Here is a 13,325-nt window from a genome sequence, read left to right as displayed (position 1 = left end):
AACATCAACAATTATATCACTCATCCTCCCACTAACAAACGTAGTAATTCAGCATCAAAAATTATATGAATGCATGGTAATTACTGCAGCTTTTTAACCTAAACATTGACAATTGTTTTTTTTTTTTTTTTTTTTTTACGGTAAGTGCCTAATATAGGGGGGCACCTGGTGGCATCGTGACAGAGAGCAAAGGTCCCCATAGGTTATCTGGTCAAGACATTTGTCGTTCTCAGTCTGTTTTTCAGTTAACTGGCTAGCTAGCTAGTAGGAAGAAAGGATATGCTTTATTTCTGCGGTGTACTATAGTAACCGAGTTAGTTAGCCTGCTGTCAACAACAGAAGCGGTTCTCTCAGGTTGCATTCAGCTGCATCAACTGTTTCGCACTTCTGCAAATATTGCTTACTGACGTGCACCTGTTTTATCAACAAATGCTGCTACCGCGATCCGTGTCGTTGCAGCACACTACAGCCTGCGTTGGTATGTTTCAACTGGACTTTACAAGACCATGTTTATTTCCTTCTTTATTACACAGTTTTAACAAATATCTGCATTTGTGCTACAATACACGTTCGCAGAATATGCACCTAAAGCTATACTGCATACCTTGATGCGCCCAGGAAGATGTTGATTTATACAATTGATGTGAGACTAGGACCGAAATGTGAAAACTGAGAAAGATTGCAGCTTTAAGGACCTAGCACTACTAGTTCATTCACTTTATAGAATGTCGTGCACGCGCAGCAACTGCATGACATCTCTCATACGTAGACTTAAAAATAGTCATATGACATTTTTAAGACTGCTCTTTGAGTTCGCGTACTACGTCTTTTGGTGAGGTGTAGCCACACTAGCCAGTGTAGTTGACTCATAAACAGTAGTCGACTGCAATCATCGGGCCATAATCCATTTGACCAATAGAGGTCACTCTTACCGTTAATTATATCAATAAAATAGAATTTCATTTTACATTTTATTATATTCAGCAGTGCAACAACAATCTCACTGGATAAAACTTAATTATGCAAAACAACAACAAAATAAAAAACGAAAAACTTTATTTGACAAAAGGCTTTAAATGTGATTTTATACAATTAGGTATATATAATGTCCATATAATTCTCTGTATATCTGTATGATAAAATACAGTGTAATAAAAACCCATTGTGATACATGCATATCATTATTTAAAAAATACATTGCTTTTCTCTAACAAGTTTCAGGTTGGTGGGCTATAACCCATTTTGTTCTATATAGAGACACAGTAGCAAGCAGATTATTGTACACACTATGGCTGGGGTGGCCAATGTTAACCATAGAGACCTACAGGGTATGCTTGTTTTTGTTTAACCTTAAAATCAGCAACCACTTTAGACCTAAAAAAAACCAGGTGAGGTGAGTTTAAGTGTGTAATCAACTGATTTTATTGACCAACTATGTGCTGAGTAACAAAAACCAACATACCCTACAGCTCTCCAGGACCAAATGTGGCCACCCAATGGACTGTTACATGTTGTAAGCCAAAGCTATACAGTTAATTCATGTTGTTTATTTAAAAGATTCACAGTACTACCCATATTTTGGCTTTAGGTTTGCTTATAAAAACGACACACTTTAATTATTTAATATGCAATTTATTAGAGTTAACTGGTGAAAATAAAGTCTTTAAAGTATTCTTAATATGTTAGTGGGAAAGTTGTTGTTTTGGTACAGCTCATGCAGGAGGCATGAGCTGTTTATACAGCATATTACACAGAAAACCTGTTTACAACTGGTTTATGGTGATGGCAGATTCATACCACACCCAGAAGCCAGGATAGAGGGTCTCATTAAAGGTGGTCTGGAACTTGTGGATGAGGGACATGGTGTCAGTGACGCTGTAAAAGGACAGGGTGCCGGCGTCGTAGTCCAGGAAGACCCCGATGCGGGACGAGTAGGGGGCGTTTATCTCGGTCTGGTCCTTGTTGTGGCGGGCGGAGTAGCTGGAGTCGGAGCAGAAGAGGCTCCAGGATTTGCGGTTGTATCCGATGCGGGCTCCGTCCCCGTATCCGGTCCTCTTGATTCCCTTGTAGGTGACCCCTAAGGCTGCCCCCTCCCCGCTCCACTCAACCTCCCAGTAATAAGCGCCCCTGGACAAGGCCTCTTTGCAGAGGACCTGGGGCAGGGAGTCGAACCGGTGCGCGTTATCGCTGTAAGACTGGGCATCTCTCTTCAAGGCGGCCTTCCTGTTCCCTCTCGACAAGTACAGCTGCCTGTACGCTGTGCTTGGGTCTAGTGTGAGCTGGCAGGCATCTGATCAAAGGGAGAAAAATTAGTCAAAGGCTGAAAATATTATTAAAAGCACATTACTATGGAGAAGCAAAAGGCAATTTCTGCATTTGACTATGTTACCCCTTAAGTTAAATCCCATTATACACTGTGTGGGTTAATTATTCATTTATACAGTTCATGTCTATCTCAGATTCTGAGCTTATAAAGATTTATGTACTCATAACTAATTTTCTAAGTCTTTTCTTTTACTTATTATCTTGTCACTTCCTTATTGTCTTATTATGAACACTGAAGAGCACATAATACACTTTCCCTGCAAACTCATAACCAGACCTGGGTCAAATGCATATTTCATGTATTTGAATTGCATTTAAATACTCTTGGAAACAAGTCTTTGTTCTGTGTTATTTAATACATAAATACAGATACATAAATACAAACACATTAATGTATTCAGATAATGTATTAAAATAATTCAGAACAACTCAAATATATTTACAAGTTCTTCAAATACTTTTTAAACACGAATATTTGAAAACTAGTATTTTCAGTCAAGATCTTGATTTTGGATCTTAAAAGACACCTCCTCTGGATCAAGTGCCAAAATAATATTCATAGGCTTAATTTTACTCTGTTGTGTCATGCATGAATAGAAAACTCTATGTACTATATACAAAAATAATATGAAAATGTTGTTACATAAAATTAAAATAAATGTATATGGGTCAGACCTGGGTCAGATACGTATTTGTTTTGGACTGAAATACTTTTCTGTGCTCTATTGATCTTACTTGGTGTAATTGAGTATTTGAATTCAAAACAAATAAGTATTTCACCCAGGTCTGATATGGGTCCTTATAGGGCATAGTATTTGAAGAAAAATATTTAAAGATTGAAATAGTATTTTAAAGAAGTATTTGTAAATGCTCTAAATGCATTTCAACAGAATATTCGATTTCCAAAGCTTACAATGCAAGCACAAGTTCAAAGATTGAAGTGCAGTTTCTCCATAGAGGGGCAAAGTATAGTCCCAAGAGAGACAGCATGTAGCATTATAAAAACTTTAAGTAGAAGTAAATATGTAGTGGTTTTGGAGCGTTTTATTTGCAAATATTTGAATGAAAAGAAAATAGCATTTTCAAATATAAATACTTAAATGCTCATGTATTTGGCCCAGATCTACTCAGAATATTCCAGAAATGCTGCAGAACCTCCCATGATTACTTTTACATCGTTTGTGTGTTCACAAGAAACTAATATGCATGAATTGTATTTCATTGTGGATTCTGTTAATCCACGAAGAATATAATTTGGTCAAATGTGGAAACTACCAAGTAATACCCACTTTACAGTAACTGAACAAAGACCACTCATAGCATGCCTGAACATTCGCATTGGTTATTTCTGAAACATGGTTGGGGTTTTTCATGACCAAACAAACAGCCTGATGCCACCTTGCAACCTTTCATGCAACAGTTTTCTAGATGTTAAAAATGTAACTATCTGGGTCTACAACGGGATGCAAATAGAAAACACAGAAGAAGTCACCTGCCTGGTGGCTATGCTTCTGCACCTCAGAAGGTCAGAACTCATGGTATACTTGCTTGACGTCTCTGCCAGACGGACGAGAGCGTTGATCTGGAATGGCAGAAATGCCAAAATAACTTATCCATAAATGGGAGTTAACCTGTTTTCCATTTAAGTTTGCCTTGACTGTGGATCCTTAACTTTTAGTTTGTTTTTGGATTTTTTTATTATTATTTTTTGCATGGTAAGTATACCCTGGTTTCCATTTTGACATTGTCTCCAATCAGTCCTGCTGCAGATAATTTTTGTATCTTTTGTGTCTTTTTTGAAATTGTAACAATCAAGAATGCAAAAGAGGCATCCGGCAACCTTGAGATAATCTTTGGGTATTGTTGAACCTGTTCCAAATTCTTGCTTGATTGTTTCCACATTTTTAAGATTTGTATGTACAACTGCCAGGAGGAGCGAAAGTCTTCAAAGATTATTCTTGTGTTATCATAAACTCATAACATTACTGTATAACCTAAAGCAATCCTCCATGCCTGTGCTAGAGTACAAATAAGTATGTTGAATACTGCTACTGCTGTAAATAAAATAAAATGTAATTAACCTAATTGGGTAAATTCATCCTCATTGTCATTAATGTATTTCACAAGCCTGTTTAAAGTACATAAGAAAAATGCACTTACATTGTAAGAACTCATCTCTTGTTCGCGGCTCGTGGCTGGGAGACTTGTAGAGCCCGACTTCATTGGCTGAGGAGACAGAATAGAGATATAAGCGAGGAGTGTTTCTGCAGACATAAATCTACAAAATCCATAAATCTTTATCTTTCTTTTTGGTTATTTTTTGATCTTTCAGATGAATTATCATTTCACAGACAGGGGCAGACCCCGTAGAAAAATGATGTGAAACCAAGCTTGCTTTTCCACTTGCCCCACAGCATTGCCTGGGGGCTGTTCGTTGTATCAAATGGTTAATGTGTAACTTTACGGATTACACATTGAAGTCATAAGAGGGAACTGTAAAGAATTTACAACGGTTGCTTTTTATGAACATGATTCTCAAACTCAGTGTGTAAGTATTGATTTCAAACTGTAACCTCCTGCATGAGCTGTACCTTAATCAGGAAGTGTAAACAGAGAAAACAGTCTGAGGGCTTGGGCAAAGTACCGGTTTTCCGGCTAACTTCCAATAAACATAATTGTGCAATCCACCAAGCTCACGCTGTTCAAATAAAGGCAGCTCAATAAAATGTTTACTTTCCTTTGAATAGCATGAAACAGTAGCTTATGCGATCAGGTCACTACTGGGTGTGTCACCCTATGAATTCCATATTGTTGTAATGAAAATCTGACATGATCAAAAAATAAAATTTTGTAGTTTATCACAGAATCACTGTTTTATCGTATAAACGTGGGCAGTCAAAAAGATGCTTGCATGTTGCATCAACAGATGAGTCCAATCATTTGTGTGTGAAAGGGAGGTCCATGAGATGTCATTATTGTGATCGACTCACATTTCATTGTCTGTCTTCTGTTGCGTTCATCCAGCTGGCAAAATGGCATCTTATTGACTGAAAAGAGAAAGGTGGCAGAATTAAAAAATAGAGAATTTACTGAAATACCCTGAAGCGCAGTAAAAACGGTAGATAACTAGCCGAGATCTTGACCCCTATAGCTTATGAAATCCGGGCCGTTTAAAAATATGTTTGAAGCAGGTGTGATCTTGTAGCCATGTAGCCCCAAGTTAAAAGTCAATGGGCAATGACTCCTTATTTTACCCACCTGTTTTTGCCACCTTCACCAGCTCTTCGTTGCTGTACTCATTTAGATGTTCCTTCATCTCAGACACAGTCTTGGTCACTGACCCAAAGGAGAAGTACGGGTTCACCGACACGGTGGGCAGCTCCTCCGCTTCGGTCTGGGCAATGAGCATGTGGAAGCTCTGCAGTGAAACAGAAAGAGGGAGAAATTCAGTCCGAAATTCAATCGGTCAGAAAGTGAGGAACCTTCGTTCAGTTCAGATTTTTTTTTCCCGTGCACTCGGCGCCTGCTGCCTAGTTTGCGGAAGCGCGCTGCCCTGCTCTAACACACGTCTCGCGGCACTGCCTGCATCACCTGGATGAAGTGGATGTGGTCCTCGGTGCGGGAGAGCTGCGTCAGCTCGGCGTCCCGCTTCTTCAGGTCGGCGATCTCGTGGGTCAGCCGCTCCATGTGGCCCTCGGCTGTGTTGAGGGCCGACTTCTTGTTGGTGGAAATGAGCTTGGTCATCTCGGCCTGCATCCTCTCGATGGCTCGCAGCATTTCTGCAAACAGCTTCTCGCTCTCCTGCATGGCCCTCTGGGCGGAGCTCTGGTCAGGGGAACGTAAGACTGAGGATGAGGACCTATCATACATGCTGTTGCTCTACGCTTGTCCTGTGCTAACTCCATAACGTCTCAAAAGACCTGACCTTTTCCCTCTCTGTGATATACCAAAATAAAAGAGGTCATCCTCAAGTGAGCCTGCCCTTTTGATTCTAGAGCAGCCATGCGTACCTTCAGAGAATCCACTGCCTGTTTCAGTTCCTCCATCTGCTTCAATCTCTCATGGATCTTCTGCTGGATTTCTGCTTGCGTGGCACCCAGAAGATTCTGAGGAGAAGAAAGAGTGTTATTTTGACCAGTACCTCAGTGGCTTCATGAAGCACCCTCCCACAGGTTCTCTGGAGCAGAACCACATTTTTCTGCTTTCAGTCAATGAAAAGTCAGGAAGGACAGCGCTGCTTTTTTTTTCAAACCATGCAGCAGAGCCAGAACAGAGGGCCGGTTAGTGATGCATTGCAGTGTTGCATTGCCACACCCCTTGCACACCCTGGTCTGAACTCATTCCATAGCAACCTTACTATTTACTGGGTGGAACTAACTGACGTTTGAAAAAAAAAGAACAAATATATAATTACCTACCTGTGGTTACGCAATGTCAAAGCGTATGTCATTTCTTTGTCTTAGCTTGACAAATAACCTATGAGTAGTAACAATAATATTATAATATAATATAATAATTATATTATTATAATAATATGATCATAATTATATTATTGTTGTTGTTGTTGCTATTTATATTATATATTTGAAAAATATATTTGACGTCTTCCAAACTTTGTCTTTTATACAGTGTAAAGTTCCTATAGTGATCAGATTAGTACACACAGAACCCACCACGCCCTGAAACGGGTCAGGCATAACGAAAGCCGCCTTACCTGTTTCTCTGCCCTCTCCGTCTCAGCGGAAACCATGTCGTGGCCCTTGTGCTCCTTCACCGTGCAGAGGACGCAGATGCACATCTGATCGGTGCGGCAGTACAGCTCCAGGCCCTTCTGGTGCTGCGGGCAGATCTGCCGGTCCAGGTGCCCGATCTCGTCCACCAGCTTGTGGCGCTTGAAGGTGGACGACTCGAAGTGGGGCTTCAGGTGCTTGTCGCAGTACGACGCCAGGCACATCAGGCAGGACTTGACTGCCTTGTGCTTCCTGCCGATGCAGATGTCGCAGCCCACGTCCCTGGGTCCGGCATAGTTGTAGTCGGGGGACGGAGGCGGCGGCGGGAAAGACTCGGAGCTCCGGGGAGCCCCCGAATGCCTGGAGCTCTGCATCCGGCGAGGGGACGGTCTCCTGTTGTAGGTGACCCTGCACTGAGGGCAATTGTAGGTCCCGATGTGGTCAGCGTGGTCCCAATATGTTTTGAGACAAATAGAGCAGAAGGAGTGTCCACAGGGAATAGACACGGGGTCCCTCAGGTCCTCCTTGCACAGGTAGCAGTCGTCTTCTGTGGTCATACTCTTGTTCAGTTCCTCAGGAAAGAGACTTATCGGTCTGTCAGATCAGGCAGAAACTGAATCACGGTGACAGGGCTGCATGTTATATGGAGTACATAGGGAGGGTTGTTGGAGGTTGAACTGGTTGAGCAGAAACTAGAAAAAAAGGGGGCGGGGCTGAGGATGAGGAACAAGCTGGCATCAATCACAGGGATCTGTAAAAATTGAGAGAGGGAGGAATGAGTGTGAAATGTGTGATCTGAGGATACTGACTTGCTGTGACACAGAACTTAAAATGTGAACCCTGATTCTAGCCATTAAAACACAAAATGGCAGCAGCATCTTCCACTGCAAACACTTCACATGGTCCAATATGTTTGTTTTACTACAACTTGTGGTGGTTGCGGAGTGGTTTGGATTTAAAAGTAACTACAGCAAGGTGACATCATTAGGGTAAGCAACTCTGAAGTCACTTCAACAAGATTTACATATCAGTTTTATCAAGTGCTTGGAAAGAACCACAATGCTTGTGATGTGCACCGTATTTCATGGAAATTCCTTGGTTATTTGTCCAATCTCAAATACTTTATCTTCCTTTTATGTAGAATTTAATTATTTACATTTTGGAAGCTTAAAAATTCAAATCCAGTCACAAGAATTTTTTTGGTGCCTTTTCCGATTTTCCGAAGTTTACAGGAAGGGGCATTGCAGTATCTATATTCATTAATCATGGGTGCAAAGTTGAGAATGGTCAAACAGCAAAGATCTTTGAGAGTGAACTGACATAAACATAGCCAGTGTCTACAGCTGTTTGTTTTACCAGTATAATTTTGCCAATTCTGAAGCAGTGGTGCAGTCACATGCGAAGGAGGCCTAATGCAAGAGACTTTCTTTCTCATGATGACTTTTGTTTTAGAGAAGTTCTGCGGCAGGACATTTAGCCAAGGCACGGGCAGCTCCCACCTGCCCCAGATCTCGGAATGTCACGGCAAACCGGGGGAGTGTCTGTGATGGATTTACTCCGAGACTGTAAACATCAAAGCTTTCCGACCTCCCCGCAACAGGAGCCGGGAGATTGATGAGGTAGGTGGGGGTCTGCAGATTTGGTGGGGTCTCCCAATCCCTTTCTGGCATTCCTGTAGTCCTTACTCACCCGTCTTCAGCTTCTCTCATCTGTGATTCAGAGCATTCGCCCACAGATTCATGCGGTCTGGTCAGACCCCGTTTCAAAATTCTAATTTATCATGCTGAAAGAGTTGCTTTGAATTTAGGGTGCTTGATAACTGCTATGGAGCGGTTGAGACCGCAGGCTACATTTTCATTTGCTGAAGAAACATTTTTCAGATTAACTTCCTAGGCGCAGCTGAAGAAACTCCACTGAGCTGCAGGAGTCTTTGTCACTGGTGACCAGAGGTTATAAATTGGAATGAGTGCTGAAGCTTGTTGTTTGGAGTGGTTAGTTACCAACTTCCTGTTTAATTTGCAGTTTTGTTTTGCCTAATGTCAATTCTTCATGTTTCTTTTTTACGCATTACAGAAATGTGAAGACTCCTATAATGCAGCTATAATGCAAATTTTTTCTCTGTTTGTATCTGCAGTTATAGGACATACATTTTTGTGCCTTTGTTTTGCTTTACCACAGTGTATATGACAGGTGAACATGCATATTATGACAATACATTTTCCCCTTCTCTTATCATACTCATTGTCACAAGGATTACAAATAGAATGTGGCCAAGCCAGATTCATGAGATAGCACTGGGTCAAGAGGTTTCTCAAAAAGTTCCACTGTGTCAACGTGGCTCCTCAAGTCAAACAGGCAGCCAGTGTTAAACTTAGTCGAAATCCATAAGTGAGGAAACTTCAGACACGTAATTCACTCTCTGAGGTTTCATGCTAAAGTACATTTTATAGATGCATACATCAGACCAGAGAAAGACATGTTAAATCAGTTCAACATTAACAACTGTCTTGTAGGGCTACACTAAATTACTTTTCCAGTTAAGACAAATGTATTGTGCTGACAATTTGTTTCCTTTGAAGTACCTGACAATGTAACAGGGAGCTTTGTTCTTTTATTGCTGGAGATTAAACTGCAGTAAAATAAGTAGCTCTAACTTGTCAAGCTGAATGGTTCGATGTTTAGTGTCTTTTTTCTCTCCTTTTCATATTATTATCCATTAACCTTGTTTGAACTGTAATACACAAAAGTACTATCTGTCTGTCTGTCTGTCTGTCTATCTGTATTTGGACAGCGACACTATTTTTGTTGTTTTGGCTGTACTCCTTTCATCAACGACGGTTCTATTATTTGAATTGCCATAATTCGGATAAACGGTATTCTCCAAGCTCGGTGAGTTAGTTTAGTAGTATTTTAGTAGTTTAAAGTAGTATTTTTTAAAAAGGCGTCTACTCAACACAGTTCGTACAGAAGACATCTCATTTCTATATGACCGTAATCCATTGGGCCTGTAGACACGCAAGTCATGTGACAGTTCGGAAACACAAAACCCAGAACTCATTGGTCTACTCAGACCATATGAACGAAACTGGAGCTGGGCTAAGGAGGTATGCGACTGTAACACTGTACCGAACAACACAAACTAACAAACTGGTCGCTTTTACTCAACAGAATGTTATATCTGCCTCGAAATTGGTCATGATTCTGTCAACGTTACTAGTTCACTTGCTTACAAGGAACACTGAAAACTGTGGGTCGGTAACATTCAACAGCGATGGCTGGTTGCCTGGCCGCCTGTCAAAGAGAAAAGTTCTTTACTTCCAGAGCCAACAGTGTATGATAAGCAACATGAATTATAAAGTTAACAAATGAATAAATGAAATATACACACCTGAAATTCATATATATTTTTAAAGACTGAAGTGATGTAATGATTTACTGTAATATGCATTCACAACATTTGAACCTTTGAAAATAGATTGAAAGTTTTAAAACTCTTTTTTAAAGTTAATGTTATTTCATGCTACATAAAACAAACTAAATTGAAAAATCAAAATAAAAAACTGTGATTTCGAAATCAAACCAAACAACAACAACAACAAAAAAAACTAATCACTCAACACTAATACAAGGTTAAAGTGCAGACTGTTTAATTTAAGGGTTTTTACATGCATGTTGGGTATTCTGTCTATGAATTACAGCCATTTTATACATAGCACATACAGTATGGCATTGTCTATTACAGTAATATGAGAGGGTGAGCTGTATTCAGTCACCTTCAATGAGGAGAGGCAGAGTGGATGTGTCCAAAAGGAAACTCATTACTGGTGGGGCTTTCTTGAAGGTCAGAGTTAGAACAATGGTGGCCAATACTATGAGACCTTGCTGCTCTTTTAAGCCCAAACCGAATCCCAGGAAAGCAGTGTGAACGGCCTCAGTTTCACTGCAGGAGTTCATTTCAGTCTGCACTGGTGTGAAAGTTTATAAATAGTCTCAACATCAGGTTGTTCTGATAAAGTAGGTCTCTTGGCCAGAAGTTGTCAGACAGCTTCTCAGATTTAGTGCTAACTGAAACCAGATCTAGATTTTATTCATGTGTGCTGCCTTCAAGTCTACAAAAGGACACATGCATTTTCAAGTTTTGTGTGTGTTCAAGTAAAAGTTATGCTTCTAATTTTTTTCCCCAGAGTGTTTACCTTAAGACTTTCTTTCCTTCTGGTAGCTAACCACTCTTCCCAACACTGAGTTTTAAATTACGCAAACAGAAACTGACATAGACCCTGTTTGCTTTGTGAAATGTTTAATCCAGGAACAAAAATGCCAGCCCTACTATGCCGACAAACAAAAGGAAATAAAAACATGTGGATATGGTGTCAGTACAATACGAAGTACAAAAGAATGAACTACAAATGCCTTGCTTATTTTCTTTAGGAAACACTGGTTTATTTGGGTTTTTTTTCAAAGATATTAAATGTCTTTATAGTCATGTTCAATCAATTCTGCATTTGCCTGTACTTTTATGATGGCTTTTGTGCAGCCAGTGTGATTTAATGTGGCACTCTTCCAGGTCCCTCCTGTTTGCTCTGTGTATCTGCCAGTGCTCACAAAGGTAGCCATTGTTCTGAGGAAACACTTGTAAATACCTCGCCTCCATGCGTGGACCAGTCACCACTACAAAAAGGATCCTGACTTTTTCGCTAATGTCGATTTTTACATTCTTCCAACAGGCGGGCCACCCTTCACCAAGGCTAATGTCCCAGCATATTTAAAGTTCAGTCCGCAAAATGAAGGTCTGACCCATAGCCTTGACTACCTACCCTGAAACATGAGACTTTCCACCTGCCTGATCAAAGGAAATTACTGAAGAGGCTGGATTCGAAACCATTACGCCAACAATACCTAGCTATTCATTTTTAACTATGACTGTTTTATGCTCCAATGAGCAGTGAGGTTTATACTCTTTCATTAAATAATAAAACACTAATACATTGATAAATATGAAACACAGATTTTCTTTTTTTAATCAAGTACAAGAGACTACATGCATAAATTAGTTTGATAGATTTTGATGAACTTAAAGTGGTCATTAAATCCTCAATTGGACCAATTTCTCACATAAAACTAGAGCATATTCATTTGACAGCAAATGAACTCTGTCCTTCAACTGAATTTTACTTCTCTCAGAAGTAGTTAATCAGTAGCAAAGACTGTGAGCAGGTTACACAAAGAGCCTTTTCTGGTTTCTGGTCAACACCGAAAACAAGAATGAGGGGGGAAAAAAAAGAACTCGCTTATCAGAAACTCACTTTCCTAATAAGGAGTGAGGTGAAACTGTCTATGGAGTGATGTCAGAAATGCAATGAAGGAGGAACCACAAGATCTTGCACAACCAGCAAAGACTTTTTAAATGAAAGAAAACGCACAAAGTCTCAGCACACGATCCTGGAAAGAATATGTTTGAAAGAAAAATATAAAACAGTGAAACCATCAGTTGGAATTTTTGATATTCATCCAAAAGTGGCAACTTTGAGATCACTAAAGTCACCACTAGAATTAGAATGTGGTTTATTCCTTATTATGTAAATTAAGGGAGGAGTCTCAACAGGTGAAACTGATGAAGCAATAAATGTGTGAATGTGGTTGTGAAATATGTCATCATTAACTGTCACCACTTCTGTATTTTCTTCTTGCACAATATGGCATGCCATTTTCAATACCCAGAAATATTTGAAGAATGTATTAGTCCTCCTTTAATAACTGAAAATTGCAACACAGGTGATGAGTATGTTTATCCATACTTCTCATTGATAGATAGTTTTCTTTGGTTGAGGTGTAACAACTAATTAGCATTTTTTAAATAGGTACTCTCATTCAGTGTCTTGAAGGCCACAAAACTAGTTAAACAGGTGACAGCTTAAATATACATCCCATGTCTCCACTGAAGACTGCTGAAGTCAAATGATCTTTAGTGCACCTCAAACATCTACCAGTACTTGTGTTTGTTTTGGGTTGCAAAAGGTAGCAAAACTAACATGTTCTGGATCAAGTTCTTGTTTTCACAACATTGCTCCGTATGTTGTCACCCATGGCAAGTATTTACAATAAAAACCTCTACAATTTCCTTTAGAAATTTAGAATTTAGATCTTAATATATCATACAGGCATGATTACAAGATCCACAAACACAAAATAACACAGAATTGAAATTTGAATGGCTTGATGATGAAAATGCCTGTTGTGGGAACACAGCATGCAACTTTAAGAACCGTGACT

At 39.8% G+C, this 13,325-nt stretch overlaps 1 protein-coding gene across 3 annotated transcripts; it reads right to left on the bottom strand.

The window, feature by feature from the left end:
- Positions 1-1,039: 1,039 nt before the first annotated feature.
- Positions 1,040-7,688, bottom strand: ftr83 (finTRIM family, member 83). 3 transcript variants are annotated; one of them, XM_064352177.1, is made up of 8 exons: positions 7,040-7,688; positions 6,336-6,431; positions 5,917-6,150; positions 5,584-5,743; positions 5,316-5,372; positions 4,486-4,551; positions 3,822-3,907; positions 2,152-2,290 (listed from the first exon to the last, which is right to left on the bottom strand). In XM_064352177.1, exons 1-7 carry the CDS (start codon positions 7,610-7,612, stop codon positions 3,852-3,854), a joined length of 1,242 nt encoding a protein of 413 aa, XP_064208247.1. In that variant the 5' UTR covers positions 7,613-7,688; the 3' UTR covers positions 2,152-2,290; positions 3,822-3,851. The 3 variants fall into 3 exon arrangements, with proteins under 3 accessions (XP_064208246.1, XP_064208247.1, XP_064208248.1); XM_064352178.1 differs by having other exon boundaries at positions 2,153-2,290; positions 3,818-3,907; XM_064352176.1 differs by lacking the exon at positions 3,822-3,907 and having other exon boundaries at positions 1,040-2,290; positions 7,040-7,687.
- Between the last annotated feature and the right edge of the window lie 5,637 nt (positions 7,689-13,325).

The sequence above is a fragment of the Anguilla rostrata genome, chromosome 9, assembly GCF_018555375.3.
Source record: "Anguilla rostrata isolate EN2019 chromosome 9, ASM1855537v3, whole genome shotgun sequence".
NCBI classification, from domain to species: domain Eukaryota; kingdom Metazoa; phylum Chordata; class Actinopteri; order Anguilliformes; family Anguillidae; genus Anguilla; species Anguilla rostrata.
The sequence above is the reverse complement of the archived record's forward strand: the minus strand, read 5'-3'. Positions and strand labels throughout refer to the sequence as shown.